Source organism: Aotus nancymaae, unplaced genomic scaffold, assembly GCF_030222135.1.
Source record: "Aotus nancymaae isolate 86718 unplaced genomic scaffold, 86718_ANA_hifiasm-v0.15.2.pri h1tg000041l, whole genome shotgun sequence".
NCBI lineage: Eukaryota > Metazoa > Chordata > Mammalia > Primates > Aotidae > Aotus > Aotus nancymaae.
Genome location: NW_026988455.1, coordinates 30,113,192 through 30,140,260, shown reverse-complemented (window position 1 = coordinate 30,140,260; position 27,069 = coordinate 30,113,192). Strand labels below are relative to the sequence as shown.

Here is a 27,069-nt window from a genome sequence, read left to right as displayed (position 1 = left end):
TTACGTTTAGTGGTACCCAAGGAGCAGCTTCTGAAGTGACTTAAACCCTTCATCTCTCTAAACTTTGTTCAAAAAAATTCACGTAACAAAATTAACCACTTTAAAGTGTATATTTCAGTGGTAACCACCATCAGTATGAAGTTTCAAACATGTTCATCCCCTGAAAAGAAAATCCTATACCCATTAAGCAATCACTTCTCAATAATTCTCCCAACCAATAGCTTTTTTTTTTTTTTTTTTGAGACAGGATCTTGCTCTGTAATCCAGACTGGAGTGTAGTGGCCCCATCACAGATCACTGCAACCTTGACCTCCTGGGCTGAAGCTATTCTGCACCACCTCAGTCTCCCAAGTAGCTGTGACTATAGGCACATGCCACCATGCCCAGCTAATTTTTTTATTTTTTGTAGAGGTGGAGTTTCGCCATGTTGCCTGGGCTAGTCTTGAACTCCTGGGCTCAAGTGGTCCATTCATCTAGGTCTCCCAAAGTGCTGGGATTACAGATGTGAGCCACTGAGCCCAGGCTCGGTAGCTTTTTATTTGTTTGTTTGTTTGTTTGTTTTGAAATGGAGTCTCACTCTGTTGCCAGGCTGGAGTGCAATGGCACGATCCTGGCTCACTGCAACTTCTGCCTCCCGAGTTCAAGCGATTCTCCTGCCTCAGCTTCCTGAGTAGCTGGGACTACAGGCATGCACCACCACACCCAGCTAATTTTTGTATTTTTTAGTAGAGATGGGGTTTCACCATGTTGGCCAGGATGGTCTTGATCTCTTGACCTTGTGATCCACCCTCCTCAGCCTCCCAAAGTGCTGGGATTACAGGCATGAGCCACCGTACCCAGCCCTCAATAGCTTTTTATAGTGAGTGGGATTGGGGAATTGATTTTCCCCATAGTGAAATTTTATGTTGCCATTGTTTGAAGGACTTTGGGAAACTCTGGGTTCAAAGGGCACAGGGACATTCTCTCTTCTAAGCAGGTGGGAACAGCCTTCTGGAATGGCCTAGGGTAACTTTTCCCTTCTCCTGCTCCACCCACTCCGGTAAGGACAGTGTCAGCCTTTTCCACTCACACAGGGTTTCATGTGGCCAACAATCTGTGAGAACAAGGGCATCACTGGGGCTTCGAGAGGAACCCCTACAGTGCCCCACAGTCTGGGTCACTCCCTGAAAATGGCTCCAGACAGAAATCAGCTCTTACCCTTTGCTTTTCTGGGTCCACATAGCGAATGCCAAAGTAGTCCTTCTCCAGCAGGCTGTAGTAGTTGCAGATGTGATCAATGAGAAACTGTCCTTTGGTTTCCCTCTGCAAAAGAAGCACATTTAAGTCTCAGCCAGAGCTCACCTTGTGCATGCATGTCCAGAGGGAGCCTTGTTCACCACCATGGGACCATGCTCAGAAAAATAAATTTGCTTACTCTAGTACCTGAAGAAGGGGATTCCAAACTCTTTTAACCACAAATCCTCAATGAGAAATACATTTTACATTGTGAGCCATTACACACACACACACACACACACACACACACACACATACACGGAACCAAAAAGACCCCAAAAGAGGAGCCAAAAGTAATACATGCCATTTACTTTGTCTAATGCTACTTATGACTCAGAGTACTAATTTTACAACTCAATAACTTGTGGAGGTCCACAGCTTGGAAACTCTCATGTAACACATAAAATGGCCTGTTTGTTCTAATTGCTCAACACATATTCATTCATTCAGTTCTCACAAGGATCCTACCAGGAAGGTTCTCATTTTATATCTGAGGAAACTGAACCACAAAGGGGTTTGGTGACTTTCCCAGTCACACAACTTGAATGGACCAGGGCAGGATTTGAGTCAGGCCCACTGGCTGCAGTATGTGGGCTCCTTCCAAGCCACTTTGACTCCCTGGAGCATCAAGAGTCCACTGCAGCTCTGCCAGGAGACAGGGTCTGGTGAGTTTGGCAATGGTGTGAGTGGTATTTAAATTCGCTGGCTCTCAGCAGGAATGGTGGGGAACCTACTTCCTTGGGCCTCAAAGCCACTGTATCCTTTCCATAAACCATCACAGAAAGGCAGAGTGGGAGATTCAGGGGAGCCCAGGACCAAGATCCAAAGACAGGCCTGGGTGACCTTGGGTGTTTCTACTTTGGTAAAATAAGACAGTCAGACTAGATAATTTCTAAGTTGGTTAGGTTATTTTTCCTTCTAAAATTCTATGAGTGAAAGATGTATCAGCCAATCTGATTAAGATAAATACCACTACAACAAAAACCTCTTTATAGTAAAGACTCCTCTAAGCCCTCATCAGGGTATCTGATAAGATTAATTTCTGCTTCAATCAAAGTCGCTGACAGACCCATGAAACGTTTTAGGGATGTGACCTATTGAAATAAATGAAGAAATTAGAGGCATTAAGTGAGCCACTTTTTCAATCCACTAAAAATAATTTTGGAAGATCAGTTTGGTCTATGTTACATAATGACCTTTTTATTAAAAACCACTACCATCAACTCAGGAAGTTGGCTAGGAAAGCCACACCCTCCAGCAAAATCTCCAATGACTACTCAAGCCCTGAGAGAAGAAAATGTGGCTGCTGATGATGCGGCGTTAAGGCAATGCCAGTGTGGCTGGAACAGGGCACTGCCCCCCACAAAGCCTGGGAAGCGCTGCACTGGGTGAAGGACTGCGGCTTAGAAGCGCACAGTGTGATATGAAACCTCTATTTTCCCGAAATCCCTTTCGAGTTTGATTTGGAGTGAGCTTCAAGTTTTTAATGTCCTTCCTGAGAAACTGTCTGATGTAGCTCAAAAGAGACAAAACATAAAAACGGAATTTGTTTTCAAATTTCTGCAATTGTTTTTTAATCCAGGAGGCTCAAATGACAATGCTATACCTAACAGCTGAGTTCAATGCCCAGAAAATAATCAATGGCTTTAGATCCTTTTACACGTATACTCTGTAATCCATTCACCTTTAAAAGGTTGCGGCGTTATCCACTCACCAAACATAACATATGAGCTCATTGTTTTATGATTGAATGGCAAAGCCCTCTTCATTAGGATTTACTATAGGGAAGTATTCCCTACCATATTCAAGATACGTGGGTCAAGGCAGTGCATTGTAATAATATGGGATTGAGCAGGCCTTGATTGTTCACAGCAGATCCTGCTGTCATTTTGCCCTGAAGAAGATGTACTCAACAGCAAAACAAAGATTTTTTTAAATGATTAAACACAGCAACCAATATACAGCCTTCAGCAAGATCTCCATTGACTATTCACAGCCCTTGAGAGAAAAAAATGCTACTGCAGACAACACAGTGATTAGGGTATGCAAAAGCCGCTGAAACAGGGGTCAATGCTTCCCAAAAGGCAGGTTAGGCCATTTCCCATAATTCCAAGCCACCAGGTGGGTCCTAGACCTTTCTACTCAAGGTATAGCCTGCGGACCAACACCAGAGCAGCAGCCTCACCCTCACCCAGGAGGGAGCCTGTTGGAAACAGAACCTCAGGCACTGCTCCAGCCCTGCTGCATGAGGTCTGCATTTTGGCACGATCCCCAGGTTATTCACATGCACACTCGAGAAACATTGGTCCAGGAGGATTTCCCCAACATGGGAAAAGCACAAAATTTTACCTGTCTCCAGAGACCACCACAAAGAAAAAAAAAATATGCCCCTTCTGCCTTGTGAATTGTCTCTTCCTTAACTCAGAAAAATCAGTCCTTTCCTGCCTCAGGCACACAAGCTGCCCCTGCCTTTGTCAGGGGCCATCAACAGCTCTTTGCAGTTCTGCTCCTGCCTCTGCATGTTCCCCAGCCAGCCTCACCACCCTGAGACCCTCCATGTCTCACTGCTTGGTGCCAAGGAAGCCAGCTTACAGCCCACATTCTCCTGCCTGGAAATCCGGACAAAGTTTGTAAGCCATTTTTAAAGTTCCTATTGTTGTCATGTTTGTGTACTAAGCTCAGTTCTTGCACTAAACAAAAGCCTGCATAGGCCCAGTACCAAAGGCTGAAAAAGATTGCTCAGGGGTCAGGTGCACGAGGGGCAGAAGTCCAGCTACTGCCCATACACCTCGCTTCAGGAGAGAGGCGGGGAGTGAACAGTGGTTATGACCCAAACCTTCCACACGCTTCCTCCTGAGCCTCCTGAAGATAGAGGTTCCTTCCCTGCAGCCTAAACCAGTGCCTGGCAAGCTGGATGTTACCAGATGATTAAGAAGGCATTGCTTTTTTCTCATAGAAAACCTGAGGTCAGGGAACAAAAGGAACCACTTCCCACAAGCCCTTTGGACTGCACAGCTCTCTCTCTAAGAGAGAGCCCCAAGCGAGACAATAGCGTCCTGGTATTGGCAATTCTGCAAATGTAGTGGAATTGGCCGACTTTCATGCATCTCTCTCAAGGTCTGTGTGCAAAAGTGGTTATCAAAGATTGCAAGTAAAAGGATTTCTTTTTAATGTCAGACTTTTGTTGATTCTCCCACAGGATAACAGCTATACTTGCAGTACTGATTGAGTAGAGGAAAAAAATTAAGCAGCTAATTTAAATTCTACAGAGTCGTTACCTAAATTATGTTTTATTAATCACAACAGCATTTAATACACGTGAAAAGTAGTCAGACATAAATGCGTGAGCAGGGTCTAATATAGACGTCAGTAGGATTTGATAATCTGTGCTTAAAACCCTTGTGTGCATAAATAAAGACTTTTGATGCTGGTCTCTAAATGAGGTTGTATGGTCTCAGAAATGCACTAACAGAGTTGAAAGGATTTGTTCAACTATGCAACTAAACCTTTGTCTCAATAGTATAGTACACTGTGAATTGATTATTTTTATAAATACTGTACTAAAATAATGTGAAGACAATTGCAATACTTTAAATGCGTTAAAATCTATAAGCCAGTGTTAGCCACGGTGTGGTCCATAGACTGTGCCAGAACATGAACAGTGCGTGACTGATCCTCCAAGATAGCAGCCCCCATCCTTTTTGGAACCAGGGACCAGTTTCGGGGAAGACAATTTTTTCAAAGACAGGGTGGGGTATGGTTTCAGGATGATTCAGGTGCATTACGTTTACTATGCACTTTGTTTCTATTATTATTACATTGTAATATATAAGGAAATAATTACACAATTCACCATAATGTAGACTCAGTGGGAGCCCTGAGCCTGTTTTCCTGCAACTAACTAGGGGTAATGGAAAATAGTGACAGACCATCAGGCATTAGATTCTCATAAGGAGTATGCAGCCTAGATCCCTCACCTGCACAGTTCACAATAGGTTACTGCTGATCTGACAGGAGGTGGAGCTCAGGTGGTACTGCGAGTGATGGGGAAAAGCTAGAAATACAGATGAAGTGTCTTGCTTGCCCGCAGCTCACCTGTGCGTCTCAGTTCCGTGGCCCAGAAGGGTTGGGGTCCCCTACTCCAAAAAACAACTGCAGAAATTAAGAGTAATTTAATTCTACTGTGCTTTTTACAAATATTGGTCCAAAGCAGACTGGAGGAATAAAAATCTAACACTGGTGTCTTCCCACAGAGAGTTTGAGACTCTCTGATACAAACTGTACCACCCAAACTGTACCACCAGGCTTGGGGATTTTGTTTGGGATTTCTTTAGTCCACAAGCCTCAAAGTGTGAAGGGGGTTGTGTCCTTTCTCCCACCTTCTCTGCCCATTTTTCAGACAATTCTTAGTATGTATAGATTCCTGAACCCCTGGCAATAATCCCATCTTCCCTCAAAGTCTTCTCCTACTGGGTGGAAAGTGCTAGTCTCCTGGGTATGGCAGGATACTTGGCTTACTTCTGGGCATCTCAAAAGGTAAATTCTCTCACTGGGCTAAAGACTCATTGATGTGGCAAACTAGGATCCATTTCAAAAGAATTTTTGTAAAATAACTATATGTATGATTAGGGATGGCTAGGTAAGAGTGAGTCAACCCTTTTGAGACAGTGAAAAGATCATTTAGTTGCTCTGAATCTCTATTTCCTGGTCCGTAACTCTAAATAATGCCATCTTTATTGGGTAACCTGAGTATTAAAGACAATGTTTGTAAAATATCTTGTTGGACACATAGTAGCTGCTCAATAAATGACAGCTATATACTACTGTTGTTTGTAATATGATGATTTCTTTTCTTCTGATGCCCATGGTACCTTCTGTTCAAAGGCTGCTGAATGGACTGGGGTCAGTAGTAAGTCAGTCCCACCAAACACAGATGACTGGAGAGCTTATCATTCTCTCACAGAATGGGTTGGATTTACTTCCTAACACCCTGTGAAACCTAATTTTTATATTCACAAACTAGCCTTCTTGTCAGAAAAGTCAACCTCTCCTCCCCACTCCAAAGTATGTACTAGGAAAACAGAAAACACCACTGTGTTCTAATCTTGTATTCACCGATTATCAGCTAAGTGGCCTTAAGCAAGTCACCAAATCTCTCTGAGACTGTTTCTCCTTCTGTAAAGGGAGAATAATGATGGTAACTTCCAGATGTATCTTCATGAGACATTTTAAGGCTCATTCACATATTTGTTAAACACCTATTATGTTCCAGGCATTGAGATAGGGATTAGAAATAAACAATGAGTGAAACATAGAAATTGATCATCTCATAGATCTTAAAAACCCTGCCCTTCGTAAAATGCGAATGAATTTTGTAAACTGCAAAGTATTATACTAACGTTAGATGTCAATATTAAGAATGATCTTAATCTTAAATCTTAGTCTCAATTTTACAGATCATTTTAGAAATAACAAAGTTGAGTGGAATACTATTTGCCTACCAGAACTGTCCCCTGTAGGCAAAAAAAAAAAAAAAAAAAAGTGAACAAAGAGACAAAGAACTCAATTTTTTTTTATTTTTTATTTTACATTCATGGGTACATGTGCAGGTTTGTTATATAGGTAAACTTGTGTCATGGGGATTTGTTGTACAGATAATCTCATCACCCAGGTATTAAGCCTAGTACCCACTGGTAATTTTTTCTGATCCTCTCCCTCCTCCCACTCTCCACATCCCAACAAGCTTCCATGTCTGCTGCCCGCTCTTTGCGTCCATGTGTTCTCATCATTTAGCCCCACTTATAACTGAGAACAGGTGGCCTTTGCTTTTGTGTTCCTGCTTTAGTTTGCTTAGGATAACGTTTCTTGATTCTCTGCAGCCAACTGCTGATGATGCATTTACTTCAACTCCCAAGTTCAGAGGCAAAGTTAAAACAACAATAAATTTGTGCTTAAAGAAAAAGAGCAAAGAAATGAATTGCCTAAGTCATCAATACCCTTTCTTCAATAAAAAAGTCTGGCAGATTTCAGTCCCCAATTCCTAAAACTCTAAGTGAAGTTTTGTTCAGTCTTTTAGATATTGGTTAAGTGGGAAAAACAGCACCAAACCCAAAATACGGAATATATTGCTAAACTAGTTTAGACTTTGAATAGCTACCTTCAAGAGTGAAGGTATGAACATAGCAACAGGAACTACTCTTCATTTAACACTTCCTGTATACCAAGAACTTTGCTACATAGTTTACATTTGATCTCCTGACAACCCACTGGGATAGTTAACATTCTCCTCATGTTACAGATGAGGAAAAATGAACTCAGAAATGCTGTGTTTCTTTACAGGGCTGTCAAACTGAGGTCTGACACCTATGCCAAAGCTGTTCTAGGAACTCAGTTGGCCTGTGTGCCCCCATTCTTTATGTGGAGATAGAGGAAAACAACAAGATGAGGATTTGGGAGCAATGTCAAGCTCTCCAATTACTAGAATTTGAACACTGGAGGAAGGAGCACTGGGTTACCCACCACAACACCAGGCTGGGAAAAGGCAGTTTTATAAAATACAAAGCACATTATAATACGCCTCACTAGTTGACTGCTTAGCTTAGCAACCATACATTCCCTTGTCTTTCCTAAAGGAACCCAGATTTTGCTCAGGTATGCATACGCATGCACACACATGTGTACACCCACGGTACAGGTATGAACCTCAAGGAACTATGACCCAACCGCATCTCAGGGCCCTGGCTTGGTTGGTATGAGGGACCCACCTCTCTTGTCTGATTGGTTCAGTAAAGGACACATGACCTAGCTTAGGCCAGTGAGATATGAGGAAGACTTTATAGGGGCTTCTGGGATAATTCTTCTTTACTCTTCTGAAGGAGCTTCAAGAAGACACTTGCCCTTCCCTCTGGATCATACACAGAGGTGCAGCGGGTTTGAGGGTGAAGCCGAAATATTCACAGAGAAATGGAGCCTGTGTCTCCAGACTGTCAATCTGTTAATGTGAATTTCCTTGGGGATATACACGAAATTCCGTGTTATTTCAGCAAATACAAATTGGGTTTGTTTGTTGCACCCAACATTTTCGCTCGGGAGAGAAGGTAAATCAATGCCTCAGGCCAAGAAGAGCTAAGAGAGGACAATAGTGCTGGTGTGAAGCCCAGTTGCAGAGATGGCTGACTGATGAGCCCGCGAGCAGTCTATTGACTCTGCTCTATGTTCTGCTGTGTTCTATTCGGTCAGCATAGCGTTGACTGAACTGATGAAGGCTGACTGAGGAGCCCGGGAGCAGAGTCCATTGACCGCTGTGTTCTATGCAGTCAGCATAGTGTTTTGGTGCTTCTGAATGGGGAGACTGCACATAATAATCTGGATGCTGGCTGCCATTGCAAAGCTGGAGGGTTTGGAAGCTGGACCGTAAAGGTCTGCTTGGCCTCTCCTTTCCCTGGAAAATGAACTCTGCAGTCCACTACATCTCTACCTTTCCTGTTGTCTTCTGCTTCTTCCATTTCCCTCAATTCCCTGATCGCTGGAGGTATTTGAGTTTACAATCCCTAATCTGAGGCAATAACAGAGGTCTCAGAAAGCCATCCTTGAAAGAGTTTTCATTGGAAGTACAGCCTCAGAGCCAGGAAACATCCTCAGTGGACACAGCTTTGGGCTGCCCTCTAAACTTGCCCAACACCTGAGGTTCTAGGAGCCACTGGAGGAAAAACGACCTAATACAGAACACAGACATGGGAGAGGCTCCCGGGAATGAGGGAAGCAGGCAAGGGCCAGAGGAGTTGGAAGCACAGCCCCAGGATGCTGGGGACAGTTTGTTCTGGGGTTGGCACTGTTCCTCCAGGACCCCTCTATGACAAACAGAAGTGGAAGCTATGAGGCCTCATTTCCCAGTTATGAGGGTTGTGAGGTTTTTGTTCAAAGGGATCTGTTGCTTGGCATCCTATGCCTGCAGAAGTTGCTTTTGAGAAGGGACAGCCTTCATAAACATACATCTGGGAAAAAACAGAATTGTCTCTGGTGATTCCTCTACCTGGAAGGAAGAATCCAATCATCTGAATGCCCAGAAACTCCATGAGGAGCTTCTAACCAGTAACAAGGCCCTTAACAGCAACTAAATGCTCAGTTTGCTGCTAGGATTATGTCTTCTAGGGACAGATGGCTACATTTCTCTGGTGAATTAAGGGCCTTGATCCATTTACCTTCATGGGCAGATGAATAAAGAACAGTAATAAGAAACTGGTGAACTAAATAATTTTGTTTTTATTGTGAAGGACAAGCATTTATTAATATAAGAAAGATTGTAGCTTGATTCAACAACATAAAAATGCTGTGTTAATATTCTGCTATAAAAAACTCAAGGCTATTTGTATAAATTCACACATTTTGTTATGTTAGGGACCACAGCGTTAACCAAAACTGCATCTCTTTAATAAGAAATTAACCTTTATTAGGCCAGGCAGAGTGTCTTATACCTGTAATCCCAGCACTTTGGGAGGCTGCAGTGGGCAGATCACCTGAGGTCAGGAGTTTGAGACCAGCCTGACCAACATGGAGAAACCCCATCTCTACTAAAAATACAAAATTAGCTGGGCATGGTGGCACATGCCTGTAATCCCAGCTGCTACTCAGGAGGCTGAGGCTGGAGAATAACTTGAACCCGGGAGGCAGAGGTTGTGGTAAGCCGAGATGGCACCATTGCACTCCAACCTGGGCAACAAGAGTGAAACTCTGTCTCAAAAAAAAGAAAGGAAATAAATAAGGAAGGAAGGGAGGGAGGAAGGAGAGGGGAGGGGAGGGGAAGGGAGGGGAGGGGAGAGGAGAAGGAAAAGAAAGGAAGGGAGGAAGGGAGGGAAAAGAAAAGAAAAGAAAGAAACCTTCATTAAACTGCAAGTGATATATCACTTTGTTAACAGTAACTGGTACTGTTGCAAACAGTAACTGATATTCTTCCCGTTGCAAACAGTAACTAGTATTAGATATTGAGCTGTGACATATATTCAGAAAATTGCATCATCCCAAGAATATGAGAGTAATATTAAAGCCATTTAAATGAGAGATAAATGTACAGAAAATAAGAATAGAGGAAACTCTCATGGTTGAATCTGTGGTTCTCACACAGAAATTTAAGTTTTCTTTGATTTGTGTTACCCAAATATTTTCAAATGTATGGAAGGTAAACCCAAGATTTGGGAAAAATGAAATATGTACTGTTGAATACACATCTGTTTTAGAGTAATAATCAGGAGCTACAGCTAAGATAATTGAAAATATAGGATAATTTTATTAAAGGCATTTTTGTGCCCAGTAAGTATTCATAAATTGGTAGAGGATTATGACTGTAGTAGTGACCTAAAAAACAGAAAATAACAACAAAACCAAACCAGGGCCAGCTACCCATGAGGGAAAAAAAAATCAATAGTTGCCTGAAAGTGAGCACTAGCTTTTATGAAAGCAAGACACAAGTAGCCACCTTGCCCAGCCAGGCCTTCCAGTAGAGAATGAAAATCCAACGCTTATCTAAAGCCCCTGGTAGCCCCTACACACTATGAGAAGATGGAAATACACAGTCAACATCACAGCAAGAGGCTTAATCATATCAAGGTTAGAGAAGACAAAAGAGTCCTAAAGAAGAAAGACAAAGAAACAGTATATCCATGAGAGGATGAAACAACCAGAACAGGTTGGTCACTTTATCATCTGAGTCCTAAAGAATGTCTTCTGAAGGAGTGTCACAGCTGAATAATCAGTCAAGGTGGCTTGGAGTTAGTAACATTTGCCGTGTTTTTGTTTTTCTTCTGGGTATTCTCTGCTTCCATTACCTCTGCTGCGTTCCGTGGCTTCCATTCTAAAGGATGCCTTGTGTATCTGTTCCTAGTCACTGGGTCATTTCTGTTCTGACTGACACACAGCTCCTTCCCAATGCTTAGAGAATCATGTTTGATTTGTCAGTTCTTCTTAGCAGTGTTTGCCACAACCTAGCACTCAAAAGTTTCTTCCTTCTCCATCTTTTTCTTCTTCTTCCTGTTTCAGGATTTTGTGCCAGGTCCAGTTCTTGAAAGCACTCACATCAGAATAATCTAGAAGTTTTCCAAGTCTAATCTTTTCTACGATTTTAACAAAGTGAGTTTTTTTTTCTTCATGCTAAGGCTAAGGCTCAAAGAAGCTAATTAACTCACCCAAAGTCAACATAGTTAGAAACTGGCAGAGTCTATATTTAAACTTGGGTCTGTTTATTTGATTATTATAACAAAAATTTTAAATTGTTATAAAGAAATAACTACCTCAACTTGATAAAGAATGTCTATTAAAACCCTACAGCTAGTATCATACTTAATAGCGAGAAACTAGATGTGTTTTCCTTAAAATAGAAAACAAGGCCAAGATGTTCTTCCTTACCACTTCTTTTCAACACCACACTGGAAGTCCTAGCTAATGCAACAACACAAGAAAAGAAAGAAATGAAAAGAAAAGAAAAAAGGGAAGGGGAGGGGAGGGGAGGGAAGGGGAGGGAAGGAAAGGGGAGGGCAGGGAAGGGAAGGGAAAGGGACAGTATGCAAATTGGGAAGAAAGAAATAAAAATTTCTTTGTCTGCAGATGACATCAGATGTTCTGATTGTCTATGTAAAAAATACCAAAGAATTTACCAAAAAAAAAAGACCCACTCCTGGAATTAATAAACTAATAAGTGATAATAGTAATGTTGCAGGATATAAAGCTAACATATAAAAGTAAATTGTTTTCCAATAGACCAGCAATGAAGGATTAAAAGTTGAAATTAAAAACAGAAGACCATTTATATTAGCACCAAAAAAAAATGAAATACTTAGGGATAACTCTAACAAAATATGTACAAAATCTATATGAGGAAAACTACCAAAATTTGGATGAAAGAAATAAAAGATCTAAATAAATGGAAATTCCAGTACCCATGAACAGAATAGAAAAACTCAATATTGTTAAAATGTCAATTCTTCTCAACTTACTCTATAGATTCAATGCAAGCTCAATCAAAATCCCAGTGGGATCTTGACAACCATATTCTAATGCTTTACAAAAAGGCAGAAGATTTAGAGTGGCCAACACAGTACTGAGACAAACAGTGTCAGAGGACTGATGCTCCCCAGCTTCAAGACTTACTATAAAGTTACAGTGATCAAGGCAATGTGGTATTAGCAAAAGAATAGGGAAACAGAACAATGAAACACAATAGAGAACCCAGAAATAGACTCACACAAATATAGTCAACTGATTTCCGACAAAAGTCTCCAAAGGGGAAAATATATATTTTTAAGTTATCCTGACCACAGTGGCTGAGACAAGATTTTAAGCAAAGTGCTTCCAGAAATGAGCTATGTTTATTAATCAATGCTTCCTGAACTTAAATACATCTTCATTTAGTATCTGCTTCTTTTTCTTAGTCTAGCCTACGGTCTGCAATATTTGCTTCTCTAACAAGGCTTGTGAAACAGAAAGGCCAAACTCTCTGGGCTTCTTCACCATCTCCCTGAGCCATACCAGGAGATGCCAGCATCACCCCCTCTTCTCAGATTCCTAATTAGCAAGCATTCACTTAGAACTTCCTTAGTGCCTGGTGCTATGTACTATATTTAGATTACCTCAACTATTTATCTGATTTCATTCACATAAGCCCCAGGAGCTAACTGCTTTCCCATTTTCAAGGAGAAGATGATAAAACTTAGGGTGGTTGAATAACTTGCCCAATGTCACATGGCAAGCAAATGGCAAAAATGCAGGTTTAAATTCAGGTCTCTCAGAGTCCAAAAAGAAAAGATTAGAATTATTAAAGTTAGGGAGCAGTAAAATGTTCATATTTTTAAAAGAATCAAAGAATGTTAGAGTTGGAAGGTAGTATAGAGAGAATCTTATCCAAACTCTTCATTTTAGAAATGCGGGAACTGAGATGCAGAGAATTTTAGATGAGATAATACAAATTAGTGTTGGAATTGAGATTTCAAATCAAGAGCTGGAGCCAAGATATATTAGTCAGGATAGGCTAGGTTAAGCTGCAGTAGCAAAGAATTCCAAAATGTCAGTGAGTTAACACCACAGGGGTTTATTTCTCACTTAGTATGCGTAGCCAATGTATATTGGCAGGGGAGAACCCTGCTCCTGTCTTTGAGATTTGAAGGGATTAAGGACTCCTCCAGACAGCTGCTTCAACAGTCAACACAGCAGCAGGAAGGGAATGTGGTGAGTCCTACACTGGCTTCTAAACATCCTGCCTGGAAGTGACATGCACCACTTCAGCTTGTTGGCCAAAATAAGGTACATATCTTGCCTAACTTCAGAGAGGTAAGGAAGTAAAATTCTACCATGTGCCTGCAAGGATGAAATAAAGAATGCTTACGAATAATCCTAATACCCATCACACCAGTGCTCACTCCAGCACTGGGTTTAATTAGCATAACATACTGGATTGGCCTTCCACAAGACTGTTTTTTAAATATGCACCTAAAATAATGTTGTCACCTACTTTACAATCCTTACAAATATGCCTCAGGCATTTCTATAATTAATCCTAAACTACTATGTGGATTTTAAGGCATTCCATGAGTTTAGAGTTCATGGTCTAATTGGAATCATTTGTGGATCGTATTTTTTAAATGATTTGTGAGTGTAGGGCCCCAAGAAAAATATAGCAACAGTCAATTAGGAGCTGCCATTCACATCCAGAGAGCAAAGAGATGGTTTCTGCTTGTGGAATTCTTAATGCACCAGCAGCCTAATAAGGAAGGCAGAATACCTCCTGAAATTGCATACGGGATGGCTATACTGAGCTCAACAGTCAAAGAAAACAAACTAACCAACCCATGGGTCCAATTAAGCATAGAAGCCCTGCACACTCTATCAGTCAAAAGCCTTGGGCTAAGGAATTCCCCAGTTTCTGAGAATCATCTGACAATACAGCTCTTGGCCCCGATAGGATGATGGGGCCAAGCAGCCTGACCAAGAGCTGCTGAATGGTTTTTGGAGAAATTTAGAAATGCATTACCATTTACACAGTTAGCTAAGCTTTGTTGGGGTAGGGGGGAAATGTCCTCACGCTAGGCCAATAAGAAAGGAAAACTGAAAAAGGGAAGAGAAATGAAGATAAGAGGAGGAGAGTATACACATGCAGCCTTAAAATAACCATGGTAGTCCACACGCATCAGCCAGCAGGGCTCAGACACATTTTTAAAGAGAAAGAGGTCAGTAGCAAAAATACTTGAAAAGAAATTCAAATCTTCATTATTAGTCTTCAAGGAACATTAAAGAGAGTCTAAGGTCTAAGCCACAGTAACATTCCCCAAAAGCTCTTTAGCCAATTGAAATTTTCTCGTAGCTTTGAGATGCTATAGAGACTCCTAATTTTCAAAAACTCCAAATTCCTTCCCCTAGACCAAACCCACCAGGCACTATCTTCTCTCTCCCCACCCCTAACTTCCCTAATGGTAGCTTTTTTTGCAATAAGAAATCATCTTTCCTCTCAAGGAGACATGGGGAAGGAGAAACAAGAGACAGGCAGAGGGTGGCTTGAACACACAAATGTGTGCTTGAAACTGCTGGGGAATGTTTTAAAGGGGCTTCTGCAGTGGCCCAAAGCATATCACAGTTATACTCGGTGTAGCTTGCCTAGGAAGCATCCTGAGAAGGCTGAGAAGGCTGGGAGTGTAACAGGCTGAGAGGAGACCCCACTAGATGATGGGGCTAGCTCCAGAATGTCTTCTACTTCGTTGGTATACATGTGGCTAGACACAGCCACACCACAGGAAATTACAGTCTACTGTATTTCACGTAAGTAATATGACAGAGGCCATAACAATAATAGGAATAACAGCTGCAAATTACTGAGCTCTAACTATAAATGAGGGCCTGTGCTAAGTGCTGCACAGAGATTATGTCATTTACCCTTCCAACAACCCCAGCACCAGCCTTATTTGGTCAAATGACCTTCTAGAAATGTGTGCCTTCCACCCACATTTATTTCTATTTCTAATTCCTCGAAACTAGTTTTTTTCCCCCTCTCAAACCCTATGCCTTATTTCCAGCCTAGCATGGCCCACAGTTCCACTCTGTGAAGGCCTTATGTCTCATTTCAGTAGTGTCATTCCCGATGGCTCCCAGTAGTCAGGCAATTAGCAAGCCTGTAGCCCACACAGCTCCTGAAATTCCTAAAACAACTGCTCTGTGTGCAGCAGGAATTCCTGCATACACACACACACACACACACAGAGAGAGAGGCAGGCACACACACAAGAACAATTTGTCACAAACATTTCAAGACTGGAAGATGTAGGCTGGGCTCCCCGGCTAGCACACCTACCCCTTTCTTCAAGCGATTAGTCACTAAGGAGGAAAAACATCTTGGTTATATTTACATCTCTTCTGACTACACAGCAACCCAAGCTGAGAGTGTTTCATTTTTATGAAACTAAAAATGTAGAGGATGATTGATGTGAATTTTAATCGCCATTATCAGCTATTACAAGCCAGCTTTCTTCTTTAAGCCTCCTCTGCCTTTTTTTTTCTCTTTGAGGCAGACAGCGGCTTCCTGAAGGAAGGAAAATATCACATCCAATCTAACAGCTCTTTATTTCTAAAGAACATTTTCACCCATTGTTTAGAAATGCATCATGGCAGAGCCTGATAGCACTGCATAAACCCATAAGAACGTACAGAAATGCATGCTAAAAATGGCTGTTAAAGTGAGAGCCCCTCTCAGGAATTTATTCTTAAGAAATTACATGAAAATATTCAAGAGAAATATAAAATTTAAAAAAACAGACAATAAACCATTTTTGTAAAACTCAGATGTTTTACGTTTGTGTGTATGTTTATATGCGCGCGCACACACACACACACACACACACACATACATATACATATAGACAAAAAGTAAAGATTTGAAGGTTGAAAAGCTAAACGTTGATAGGAATATTTGTGAAAGATAAGAGTTCGGTTATTTTTAGTTTTTTCTTTGTGCCTTTTTATTTGCATTTTCTAGCTTTCCTACAAACAACAAGCATTGGGTTCATTATCAGTGTAAAGGTAATGTTTTTCTCACAGGACACTGGCATTCTGAAGGGACAAACAGCCTATATTCCCACGGACTGATGGACTAGAGGTATCCTTAAGTCTCACAAACCAGAATTCCAATTCTCATGTTATCTAGAAGTACTGCTTCCTTTTCATTTTGGAGAGTAGAGAAGGAAGAAATGATGGGCAGAGTGACGACAGACCATCTCTGATCTTGAAGTCTCATTTCTGAGATGCTTTGCAGCAGCCCCTTTAAAACATTACCTCAGTAGTTTCAAGCACAAGTGCATGGTAGAATCCCCTGCCTCTGCCAACCAATAGCCCTTGGCAATTTATTAACTTTCTGGGCCTCCCAGTGCCCAGGTGTGCAACAGTGAGCTGCGCTGGATAATGGTGAAACTCCGCCCCAGACCCAAGCTGAGGCAGTTCCAGGTTTCCTCAATGCCATGTTAACAGAGTGCCATCCTGGCTTTGTCCCAGGGCTTACAGTGATCAACTTACATCTGAACCCAATCAGCGGGGTCCCCTAAAAGTTGCATCACGGGATGAGGGCTGGGGGTGGTGGTTTCGGGGATACAGAGAGAAGGTCTTGAAAGTGTCCATCATCTCCCTCCAAGCCCATGCCTACAATGAGGGTGGGACCAGAGCTGGCAGAGATTTTTAGTTTGACAGTTTGTTGGAGTAGGGCTGAGCTGCATAATTGGTTCTTACTTTCCTTCCTGATGAAAATTCTGCCAATTTTACTTGGTCACAGATTAAATCAAACAGTAACTTATGTTTCATTTCACATAGGCAATTTCTTTCTTTTTTTTTTTTTCAGTAATTCTATCACATTCCATTCTCCCTTCCTACTCCCCCTAACATACACACTGAGAATTTGGCTGTGCCACCAATATAATGCAGCTGGGGTTAGGAATCAGAGAGCAGATAAACAGCATTGCTGAGGAGCTTCAGGAGTCTTCGGATCTCCCAGAGCACAGAAGACTCTCAGAGACTCTGAGTCTTCTGCCTCCAGTCACCTAACACCAATCTCCCCTGATTCTCCCTCCCTCCATCCATCCACACCCCCTAGGTCCCATCTCTTTCTCTGAAGGAACTCCTAATCTTTCCTTCCCATCATCCTGGCCAAAAGTTGGAAGATGAGAAGGAGAAAAGTCAAAGGCTACCAGTGTCTGGAGGACCAGTCAAATAGCCTTACTCCACGTCTCCATCGCAGAACTTACACATACATGCTTTGTGCACACAAAGAAAAGCAGCAGCCTAAAGATTCCACTTAGGCCTCTTGGGATGGAGGAGAGTTCCCACAGGTAACTCACTGGTTAATTTTCAAGAGCTCAGGAAAGGAAGGACGATGGCTTTTTCTCTTGTGAGTCAAGAAAAGGTCCTGATGATAACCCTCCCAGATCAGAACGCAACTTTCAACCCATGAGTGCTGCTCCCCAGGTTATATGTGGCATCTCAGAGTTGGTTCCTTGCCATTGGGCAATGAACATGGTGTCGAAGGGTCCTTATGTGGTGGTCAGTAAATGTGAGCCAGCATCGGGGAGGACACAGCCCACAGAAGAGAGCAGAGAAATCCAGAAATAGAAACTGTATGTATCTCTTCAAGGTGCCGGGTTTTACTTTGCTATTGTTGTTGTTGTTTTCTGCTTGATTTATTTTCCAAATTTTCCTCCAGTTTATCACTTAAAATACTCCACGAAATGCCCCACCACCATGGTTGGTTTCACTATGCCATTTTTCTGTGCGAACAAAGCCCTTCTCTCCACCTATCAAAAGTTTGTTATTGGTGTGTTCACCTGACCCTAGCAGGGAATTTGCTGCAGATCCTGCTTCTGTGTTAGAGGCTCACAGACTCCCCACACCCTCACTGAACTCTCTGTCCTCTGACCTCATTTGGAAATGAGTAAAATACTGTCATGGTCATTTCTCATGATGGTGTAATTCCAGTTTCACCACTTCTTTTAAGCTCCCTTTTCTCAAGTGAACTAATTTTTCATCAAATTTCTTATTGTGCTTTACAGGATAATTTGTACACAGTAAATATTTGGTACAAATATTCACTAAGCCATAATGAAGCATCATTTTTACCTATCCATTTCCCAAATCCAGAAATTCTAAAAATGGCCAACCCCAACAAGGATACATTAGTGGAACTGAATACTAATAGAAGTCTCAATCATAGGATAAAATTGTGTAGATAGAATTTAGGGAATTTTTAACCTCTATGTTTTCCCCTAGCCTCCACTCCCACTTTAAAAAGGCAATAGGCTCCACAATCCCTACCCTCCTTGCAGGATGTATGTAGCAGAGTGAAAATTAGTAGGTGGTGAGGCCTCTTGGATTTTCTTTTCAAATGTCTAAATCCACTGAGAATAGAATATGAGAAATGTTCCAGTGATCTATTGCTGTGTAAGAAGCCACTCAAAAACATAGAAGAAAAAAACAATATTCTCTCATAGTTCTTTGTATTGACTGAGCACAACTGGATGGGTCTTGTCTGGGTTCCTCTGTATTATTTCAGTCTGATGTGGAAGCACCTGAAAATTTCATCACTCACATATCTGGTGTCTAGGCTATGCTGGCTAGAAGAGGAGGGGTCTCTCTCTCTCTCTCTCTCTCTCTCTCCCGCCCCCGCCACCTCCTTTCTCTCTCCCTCCCCTTTCTCTTTCTCCCCATGAAGCCTCTCCATGTGCATAGCTAGCTTGGGCTTCCTTATACCATGGCAGTCTCCAGGAAGCCAGACTTCTCCATTGGCAGCCTGCCTCCTGCAAGATGAGCATTCTCAAAAGGACCAAGCAGAGGTTGCTTTTCACACACTGTCACTTCCACTGCATTCTACTGATTACAAGTGAGTCACTAAGGCCAACCTGGATTCAAGGGAAAGGCAATTAAACATGTCCTCTCAATAAGATAAAAACAAAGAATGTATGACTATCTTTAATGTGTCACGGGGGAAAAAGAGAGACTTCTTCCAGATTAAAAAGAAGAAAGGAACAAGCTGTATGAACCAAGCTCGCTCCCTAGATATGCTCTGTGTTGGCACAAGGATATTCAGGAGGAAAGATATGGTCTATCTAGAAAAGCAAATCACAAACACAGGCTTTTCTGGCCTCACCAGGTTGCTATGTCCTAAGAATCCCCACTGGGCTCAAGGGACAGGCTGATGTGGACATCTAGCCAATAATGATACGCCTCCCTCCCATTTCTTTGCACCCAGTGAGACTCCAGAAACTGGGCACAACCCCCAAGTGGGGGAAAGTTCAGAAAAGATACATGAAAATTTTCCAACTCCAGGGGGAAAGGGGCTTGGTATCAAAACTAGGTCGATTTATACTATATCTCTTCCAGCCTGTGATTGGGAACTGACCTTGGTGTCAACCCTTAAATTTTATTTCTTCTGACTTGACTCTTCAGTGAAGTCATTCTGCCTCTCAGGCTGAGCCTCTGCATCCTCTCCTTTCATCACTAATTACCAAAGCAGAGTTAAGCTGCTACCACAGGCACCCTCAGACACAGTCCACACGAAGCACATGAACTGGAAGATTAACCATTCAGATGCAGGGAAGATGGTGGGGAGACCATACACAGTTCAGTTTGGAAATGGATTTCCCATTCTCTCCTGAGAAAGAGGCGAGAAGGAAGAGAGCAGCAACCCAGCCAGAGCCAATATAATGTGCAATCCATTGTCCTGAAAATCTACCCAGGCAGCTCAAAGAATGCTGTGATAAATTACACCTCTCTCTTGCCCCCAAAGAATCAGTTCTGTGCAGGTCAGCAGCACGTTCGGGAATGCAAAGGTTGTTCATCCCCAGGCACGGAGGTCAACCTTTTCTCCACCAGCTTCCCAGAAAGCAGCCTCATTTGAGGTGGGATGTGAAGCAGAAGGCTCGTGAAGATGTTAAAAGCACACAGTATCAAACTCAGGACAAGAAGGAAGCAAGGCGCATGGAATTGAATGCTTGCTGTCAATGTTGCATGCCACTGGTTCAAAAATGGGATCAGCTGCCCACTCTTCCTGTCCTTAACTTTCATCTTCCCTTCTAGCATTTATCAAACTGGTCTTTTTTTTTTTTTTTTTTTTTTTTTGAAATGGAGTCTCGCTCTGTCACCCAGGCTGGAGTGCAGTGGCAGAATCCTGGCTCACTGCAACTTCTACCTTCCGGGTTCAAGTGATTCTCCTGCCTCGGTCCCCTGAGTAGCTGGGATTACAGATGTGTGCCACCACACCCAGATAATTTTTTTGTATTTTTTAGTAGAGATGGGGATTTCACCATGTTGGTCAGACTGGTCTCGAACTCCTAACCTCGTGATCTGCCCGCCTCGGCCTCCCAAAGTGCTGGGATTACAGGTGTGAGCCACCACGCCTGGCCTGGTCTCTTATTTATTAAGCTCCTAATTGCTCTCCAACTATGGCTCTCTGCCTTGTAACCCAATTTCTGCCTTCCATCAAAAACAAACCAAAAAACCTCACTCCATCAGCACAGGGAAATCTCGACTAGTTTTCCCCATGTTGGTTCAGAGAATGGACAAAAACTTTTGAAGGAGAAAGAGAATATGAGACTCTTCAGAGGAAACTGGCCACAGAACATGCTTGTATATGATTACAACCCAAATTTCTTAATAAGAGCAAACATTTTTAACACATATTATGTGCCAGGCACTGTGCTGAGTCATTTACATATATTAGCTCATTAATACAGTCTCTCTGGTAGATAGTAAGATTATTATTCCCACTTTGCAGATGGGAAAACGTAGGCTCAAGCAACAAATAAGAGCTGGACCCAGAACATGAACTGTTTTCTGCGCCTCTCTAAAGCTTCTGCTCTTTTCCTCCAAGTCACTGGTCCCCAAACATTGGTGTGCATACTCTGAGAACAATTCTTTTTCAACAAACTCTTCTGTTTCCCAGCCAACCAGTCTGTCACAGTTTTCCTGGGCATTCCCTGGATCAAGTGTGAAACTGATGGACAGAAGCATGCCCAGCCCTCAATGACTCCTCCTAATCTTGCTTTCATCTGACAAGGGGCAAAATCATTCCTGTTTCTTTCTGGTTTTTTAGAAGTATCCTTTCTTTCACACATGGAAGAACCAGGAAACCCTTAATTCTCTCTTTCTTAAATTAATTAATTTACTTTTAAAAAGAATTTCTACTTTTATTTTAGATTCTGGGTTTGTTACCTGGGTATACTGTATGATGCTGAGGTTTGGGGTACAACTGATCCCATCACCCAGGTACTGAGTATAGTACCCAATAGATAGTTTTTCAGCCCTGCCCTTCTCCCTCCCTCCCCAACAGTAGTCCCCAGTTTCATTGTTGCCATCTTTCTGGCCATGAATACTCAATGTTTAGCTGCCATTTATATATGCAAACATGCAGAATTTGGTTTTCCGTTCCTGCATTAATTCTATTAAGATAATGGCCTCCAGTTGCACCTATGTTACTACAAGGGACACGATTTTCTATTATATGGCTGCGTAGTATTCCACGGTGTATATATATGTACCACATTTTCTTTATCCACTCCACCACTGAGGGGCACCCGGGTTGATTCCATGTCTTTGCTATTGTGAGAATAGGGCTGCGATGAACATACAAGTTCATGTGTCTTTTTCGTAGAATGATTTATTTTCTTTTGGATATATACCCAGTAATGGGATTGCTGGGTTGGATGGTAGTTCTGTTTTAAATTCTTTAAGAAATCTCCAAACTGCTTTCTATAGCATCTGAACTAATTTACATTCTCACCAACAGTGTATAAGTGTTCCCTTTTCTCTGCAGCCTCACCAGCAGCTGTTGTTTTTGACTTCCTAAATTATCTTTTTAAAAGCAACATTTTAGCTCTGACTCCTCCCCTCCTCACCTCAACTACAGACCAGAATGAGGCCAGGCCAGCCCAGAAAAGTGAGTTGCTTAGTAACTGGAATCACACATCCCTGTACCCCGGAGGCAAATAGTACATTTTGCTGCCCCTCAGGGTGTTTTGGAACATGATCCTGAATGACACAGTACCTTCCCAGAGTGCCACAGAACATTTGGAGCAAGAGTGAAGATCCTCATCTCTCACCTTCTTCGGGGGCTGGAACATCACCTGCTCTTTAGAGACCTGACGTATTAAACAGACCATTTCCATCCATGCCTAAGGCTGCAGGCCATTTCCTGTCCTGGGCATTTCATAAAGTCATTTGGGAGTAGATAAGTTAGGGCTAACCATATAATTTCAGTTAATGCATTAGAAGTTCACCTTCTTGGCACTAGCCTCTTTGCCCTATGAAAATGTATTCATCCTCATCTTGAACTGACTTCTGAAATATCTTAATGTGTAAGTCAGTCCTTACTGATGTGGAGAGACAATAGCTAGAGAGAAAAGGAGGGGAGATTCTGTTTTTTTAGCTCAATCCACAGCAACTGATTCACTTTAAAGAAGGTCTATCCCAACTCTTGGCTCACCCTGACAATGGTTTGAAGTATTAGCTACCCATCCCTCAGGGGAAGGAAAAAGGGAAGAAGTCTTCAAAAGCATAGACTGTGACTGCTGGATACGCCTTTGTAAAACTAGGGTGTCGGTGTCTAATTGTTTAGGTGAGTGGAGTGGGGATTCTCCCTTGCTTGTCAGTGGTAGTAGGGTGGCAGCTACAAACCTGAGTCTCTTCATGTAATAACTTAGATGAGAAATAAGCAGTGATAGACACAATATTTCAATACCATCACTATTATACATTATTTCATCTCATCAAAGAGGACTGAAAATTTTCCAAGTATGCAATTTTCACCTCATTCATTTATCTGTGTCAAACTTTGAGTCTATACACAGAAAGTCCCAGTGAGCCAAACTATCCATTCACAGTTTATTTCTGGTTATTCATGATTCTTCGAAATCTGCACCATTTCTGGAATCAGTCTGCATAGAATTGGACTTTTATCAGATAATTCTCAACACATAAGGCAGAAATGTTCTAGCTGCCCATCTTGTTTTTAAGGAATGATATAATATTCAGAGAGTAAAGTAGACAAACAATCCCTTTCAGTTATTATCTCTCCAGAAGGTACCCACTACTCTGATTTCTGTCTCAAACAGTTTTCCCTGTTTCTGATATTTAACTAAATGGGATCCTTCACTTAAATATGAACAATAGTGTTGTTCTTTGTGTCCTGCTTCTTTAGTTTAAAATAATTTCTGCTAGTCATACGTGTTGTTGTATAAACAGCCATTTAGTTACATTATTGCTGTATAGTAACTATACAACCCTTTGTATAAATATATAATCATTTATACAAATGGTGTATAATGTACAAATATCTATACAACCATTGTATAAATATACAATCCATTTGTCCATTCTACTGCTGGGTAGTTTCTAGTTTTTAGTAACTGCAAATAAAGCTGCTATGAACATACTTGTACATATCTTTGGTGAACATACGTAAGTATTTCTACTAGGTATATACCTAGGAGTGAAATTTTTAAGATACACAGTATGAATTTCTTTATCTATAGTAGATATTGTCAGAGAATTTTCTATAGAGGCTATATGAATTTACACTCCCACTAGTAATGCATCAAAGTCTTTTTGAAGCATTTAATTAATATAACTTTTGGATAAACTGGATACTATTCCACTATAATACTATTAAGACAAACAGAAAGGCAACTTTCCTTATGCCGGTGATATGGCTTTTGCCGCAACCAACCAGAGGAGTAGCCTTTGCAAGCAGCTGAATTTGTTGACTAAAGGATGCTTTTAAAATTCTGCATCAAAATATGGTCCTGGCCGGGCCCAGTGGCTCATGCCTGTAATTCCAGCACTTTGGGAAGCCAAGGTGGGTGGATCACCTGAGGTCAGGAGTTCGAGACCAGTCTGCCCAACATGGTGAAACCTCGTCTCTACCAAAAATACAAAAATTAGCTGGGCATGGTGGCTCATGCCTGTAGTCCCAGCTACTCAAGAGGCTGAGGCAGGAGAATCGCTCAAACCTGGGAGGTGGAGGTTGCAGTGAACCAAGATCATGCCATTGCACTACAGCCTGGGCAACAGAGTGAGACTCTGTCTCAAAAAAAAAAAAAGAAAAAGAAAGAAAAGAAAAGGAAAAAAAAATGGTTCTAATAAAATAATTGCATTTGGAAGATATTCTTCACTATTTAGTGGGCTACAGGTAACTCGACCCAGAAAGTCAATTTGTTCTGCTATATTGAACCATATTTTGAAATTAACTGATCCTATAAGTACTTCAAAGTTTAAATTCATCTCTTGAGATGGCCAAGGGGTAACAACTCTTTCAAAATCAGGTAGGCTCCCCAGATCATTTTCTCTTGAACTTTATGGTGCACAAATCTAAAGAACCATCAGCCATCTATTTTACCAAGTTCCTGAGCAGAATGGAAGGTCCTATCAGTAAGGCATGTTGGCCCTTCTCACTGTCCCCCAGCATCCATACACAAGGGAGTCATGTGCCAACATAGATGGGCAGAAATCTATGCCCATCTACAAGGATACACCAGGGCCCCTAAATGTCACAACAATATGTCACTTCTTTCACCTGCATGGCCGGTGGCTAGATACAGCATATGGATCCTACTTTTAGTAAATGATATTGCTTTTCAGCACTTTGGGCACTCACCCCTCAGAGAATCCAACTGTGAAAATTACTGTGATCTGGCCTCGCCAACAGCCCACTTGAGACTCACGGTATTTAACAGAACCATGCTGCCTGCCCCTTCTGTAGCTTTCTTATGTTCTTTGATTTTATAAATTTAGATCATCAGAAATCCATGGACATAAATCTTAATATTGTAGCTTCTTACAAAACTGCCTTCACTAATCTCAACTAGGTGACAGACTCAACCAGATGACAAATAATTTCTTAACTCTTAGCAAGAAGCAACAAAAATAAAACTATTAGAGATTTCTACATCTCTTGCCAGAATGTAGACAAACATTGTCCATTATATTATTCAAGAAACAACAGAACTGTAGTCCTAGCAGGAACCAGCCAGGGGACCATGCAAAGCATGGAAATTCCCTTTTTGCTTCAGCCTCCAGAAAGCTTAGAGTTAACATTTGTGTTCAAATAAAATAGCTATGCCCCCTGCTCCCCTCCACACACACACACGAATTTGAAAGGCAAATCTATAGAGACAGAAAATAGATTAGTGGTTGCCTGGGGCTGGGCATAACGACTGCAAATGGGCACAAGGATTTTTTCCTGGGTGATGGAAATTTTCTAAAATTAGATTAGTGAGATGGTTGCAAAATTCTGTAAATTTACTAAGAAATCACTGAATTGTACTCTTATATGAGTAAATTTAATGGTATGTAAATTAAACTTCAATAAAGCTGTTTTTAAAAAATCAGTCCAAGATAGATCATTAATAAATGTGAAAGATAAAACAGTAAAACTGGAAGAAAATATAAGAGTACATCATCATGAGCTCGGAGTAGACAGAGATTTCTTAAGCAGGAAGAAGAAGTACTAACTATATAAGAAAAAAATGATAAAATGGTCTTAAAATCAGCATGTCTGTTAAACAAAGAATATCATCAAGGTAATGAAGAAGCAAGCCACAAGCTGGGGAGAGATATCTGCAATACTTACATCTGACAAAAGACTCATGTCCAGAATATATATATATTTTAAAACTCCTACACATAAGCAAAAAGACGAACAACCCAATTTAAAAATGAGCAAAGACTTGAACAGGTAGTTCACAAAAGATAGCTATCCAATTGGGTGATAAATGTGTGTACCTTTTCGTACACAAATATCATGGCCACAGCTCTCTCAATTTCTAGTTCTGTATCTTCATGCCGCCCGATTTGTTTAATGGTTTTTATCTCCTTGTTACATGTTTTGATATCCGTTCTTCTGCCAGAGTCCGAACAGGAGGCAGACAGTGTGTGCAATTTAGAATAATTCAAGAAGGGTTTCTTTCCAATGGGACTGTTTTATAAGGGTCTGAGGTAAATGGAAGGGAACCACCAAAGGTGATCAAACACCAGGTGAGCAGCAGCAGAAACGTCAGTCCCCTCAACAGCTACAGGCAAAGGGCTGGGGGAGGTGTTGGAACCCATTGGAGAGGGTCAGGCAGAGAAGCTGCCTCAGAAGGAGTGATTGCCAAGCCAGGAATAAAATCAGCCTGAAGCAGCCTCCCCTGAACACAGGGGATTCAGGGGAGCCAGGGGAAAAATACTCAGACCTTACTCTCTCTTCCCTGTGATCTCCTTGCTGGGGCTTTCATTGGTTGAGCAAAACTGAAAGCCGAAGGACAACATAGCTCATATTCAATGTTATCCATCAGGTCAGCCATCTGGGGCAGAGAAGGCAGAGAGTGGCTCTGGAGGAGCAAATGGAAGAGATCTGGAACATCATTGCAAGCTGCCTGGAATCCCTTTTAAAATACACAGGAAATAGATAAATGAACAATTACCACAACCAGTAAAACTATGCTCCTGAGACCGAGAAAGGAAATTATTTAGGGATATTATATTAGCTTTTAATATGTAATTTGTGAAGCAGAAGGAAGAGGGGAAAAGGTAGTGGTTCATTATCCTATACCCAACCAAGATAATGCCCTGCATAATTTGTTTTCTATTGATTGGACATGGTGCTGACTCCTGTCCAAAAGTGAATTAGACATCCTTAGTAGTAAATGATACGGCTTCTCCAAGGGGTTTCTTGCTCCACAAACTCCCTTCAGAATTGGCATCTGGGCACTTGGGAAAGGTTATTTTCCCATAGAAATATAAAGTAAATCT

At 41.6% G+C, this 27,069-nt stretch overlaps 1 protein-coding gene across 4 annotated transcripts in view; it reads right to left on the bottom strand.

Moving 5' to 3' along the window:
* The window catches only part of FRMD3 (FERM domain containing 3), a 297,724-nt gene that overhangs the window by 145,261 nt on the left and 125,394 nt on the right, over positions 1-27,069 (bottom strand). For all 4 annotated transcript variants that reach the window (XM_012472145.2, XM_012472144.2, XM_064361621.1 and 1 more), the window contains exon 2: positions 1,198-1,302. In XM_012472145.2, the coding sequence (XP_012327568.1) occupies positions 1,198-1,302 (105 nt within the window). The remainder of the gene's footprint in view (positions 1-1,197; positions 1,303-27,069) is intronic.